This window comes from Ictalurus furcatus, chromosome 18 (genome assembly GCF_023375685.1).
Source record: "Ictalurus furcatus strain D&B chromosome 18, Billie_1.0, whole genome shotgun sequence".
Classification (NCBI taxonomy): domain Eukaryota; kingdom Metazoa; phylum Chordata; class Actinopteri; order Siluriformes; family Ictaluridae; genus Ictalurus; species Ictalurus furcatus.
The window spans coordinates 22,903,538-22,906,037 of NC_071272.1; the positions used below are offsets into that span (position 1 = coordinate 22,903,538).

Genomic DNA, 2,500 nt, shown 5'->3' on the forward strand with positions numbered 1-2,500 from the left:
GCTAATCGTTGATTTCATCCGCGTGGTCGCACCACCTGACGTTTTTAGACGGTGAGGCAGAAATGACTGAAATAAATTAGATTTTGATGCACTAAAAACGCATTCGCGTAAAGGGGATATTGTAGATCACTGTCATCTATGTATTATTAAATTATTGTACAGGAAAATATTAGATTATTAATTATTATTATTATTATTATTTTTACATTTGAAATGTGCTTGAATTGCTGCTTAACTATTGACGTGCGCGTATCTGAACTGCCTGCTTTTCTTCACTGGGACAGATACCAGAACCAGTACCCGATCCTGGGCCTGTTAAGTGATGACTATCAGTACACACCAGCACCTGTCAGGGAGTCCAAGACCATCGTCATCAAGAGGACGGGCGAGATGACCAAAAAGGTACCGTACTCTTAGGAGCACCTTTGAACATGGCTGACTCTTCCTCTGTGTCGTCAGTACATTAAAGATGACCAGAAAGGGTTTCTCGCTGGCTCGATTAACCGGCTGAAGAAGCTCTCTTTTTTTTTTTTTAACAGCAACAGCGCAGAGCTCAGCGTAAACAAGACATGTGTCGATCTGTCTTACTTGTGTGCCACTTTCACCAGTGGAATGTTTATCCTTATCGGTCGATGCTGAAAGATTCAACGATAGAGAGGCACAGGCCGGTGCGCGTGACTGCCTGAGACATCTCTAAACATGCAGCAGAACAAACAAGTTATTGATTTAGATTTATTGTCACAGTTTACACAGAATAAATATAAATATATAGTAAAAGGTAAGCGATCGCTTCCACAACAACAGCGGGATAATCTGTTCGACGATGATCTCAGAGGACAAACGACGATACATAACGTGTACGTGTTCGGTCATGAATGAGAACGTGTGCAATAATAAATATGCGCTATAACTAATAGAACTGTGCGTTGCGTGCGTGTGGTCACGCGGAAGATAAAACAGATGTACTTAAAAGGAGTAATACGTTACATAGTAAACATTCTGAAATAAATAAAAGAGATTGCGATCAATCCCGAATGGTACGGATTCTGATACCGTGCGGTGATGAGACGAACTCGAGGCTAAAATCTGTCGTTAGTGAGACTGCTTAGCATACGGTGGTGCTTGAAAGTTTGTGAACCCTTTAGGATTTTATAGATTTTGTGCATAAATATGACCTAAAACATCATCAGATTTATGCTGACCAAGTATATAAAAAAACAAAAAAAAACGACTTTTTGATGACTGTGTATTTAAAAATAAATAAATAAATAAATAAATAAACGACCAAGTATAATATTGTTGTCTCGTTTGTTTACTTGGGTTCTCTTTGTCTCCGTGCGACAGTCTGATGACGTTTAAGGTCGTCATGACGCCGAAATCTAGACAATTCTAAAGGGTACGCAAACTTTCAAGCACCACTGTAACTTTACTTCGCTTAGTGACGGCACGTTAACTGGGGTAATTATACGGTAAGAGGCCTAGTCGAAGCTATTCGTCTCCTACCGGGCGTAGCTAACGTTCAGCTGAAACCATATTTTCGCATCGTAAGATAGAACGCTAGCTGCTGCAAAGCTAAACTATGTATGTTGTGTTATCCAGCGAGGTGATTAGAATAAGATGTTTGTTAGATACGTACAGGTTTAAGTAGTCACACGGCACTCACTGTCCAGGCAGTGACTTTGGATCACTTTTTAATTTTTTTTTCTTTTCCGTCATGTTAAATGGAAAATGGCACGGCTTGTGTTCTGGAGCGTACTGAGATTTCGTTCGCCGCTCGGAGGGTAAACGCAAATTCCTTTAGCACGCTTCAGCTGTTTCGATATTCAAATGAAGGATCTGACGTCCGGCGCGGCGAGCGTTTTTAAAGCGTGTCGATCCTGCGACTGAAGGGCATCTCTGATTAAAGAATAAATAAATAAATAAATAAATAAATAAGTCTATTAGGAGTGTAATAATCACTGTGGGGTTTTGTTGTTGTTGTTTTTTCTTTCCAGGAATTCACCAGCACACCCTAAAGACGACGCTTCTGTCCGACAGGATTGAGCACGAGGGGCGATCCAGAATTTGCGCCAGTACCTGCGAGATCACCTCTCTCCATCCTTTCTCACCCCTCCATCTCTCTGTACATCCCTCTCTCCATCTCCATCCTTTCTCACCCCTCCTCCTCTCTATATCTCCATCTCCACCCTTTCTCACCCCTCCGTCTCTCTGTACATCCCTCGCTCCATCTCCATCTCCACCCTTTCTCACCCCTCCGTCTCTCTGTACATCCCTCGCTCCATCTCCATCTCCACCCTTTCCCACCCCGTTTCCCTGCATGCGCTTTGTCTGTACTTCAGGGCTGTAGAGTAGTGATGGTTCCAGCCTCAGTGTAAACAGGATGCGAGATTCATGCTGTAGTTTGGTTCCGAGCGCGTCGTGCTTTTCCAGCCACCACAACTCTACCAGCCTCTGTTCAGCAACTACTCTAATCATCTAGTTAGTGATGTATGACGTAAAG

The 2,500-nt window shown here is 42.7% G+C and overlaps 1 protein-coding gene across 1 annotated transcript in view; it reads left to right on the forward strand.

Moving 5' to 3' along the window:
• pof1b (POF1B actin binding protein) overlaps nucleotides 1–2,500 on the forward strand; it is a 30,309-nt gene that overhangs the window by 25,971 nt on the left and 1,838 nt on the right. The window contains exons 12-13 of the mRNA XM_053648860.1: nucleotides 285–402; nucleotides 1,995–2,500. The exon at nucleotides 1,995–2,500 is cut by the window's right edge and continues 1,838 nt beyond it. Of these exons, the coding sequence (XP_053504835.1) occupies nucleotides 285–402; nucleotides 1,995–2,015 (139 nt within the window). The 3' untranslated portion in view covers nucleotides 2,016–2,500. The remainder of the gene's footprint in view (nucleotides 1–284; nucleotides 403–1,994) is intronic.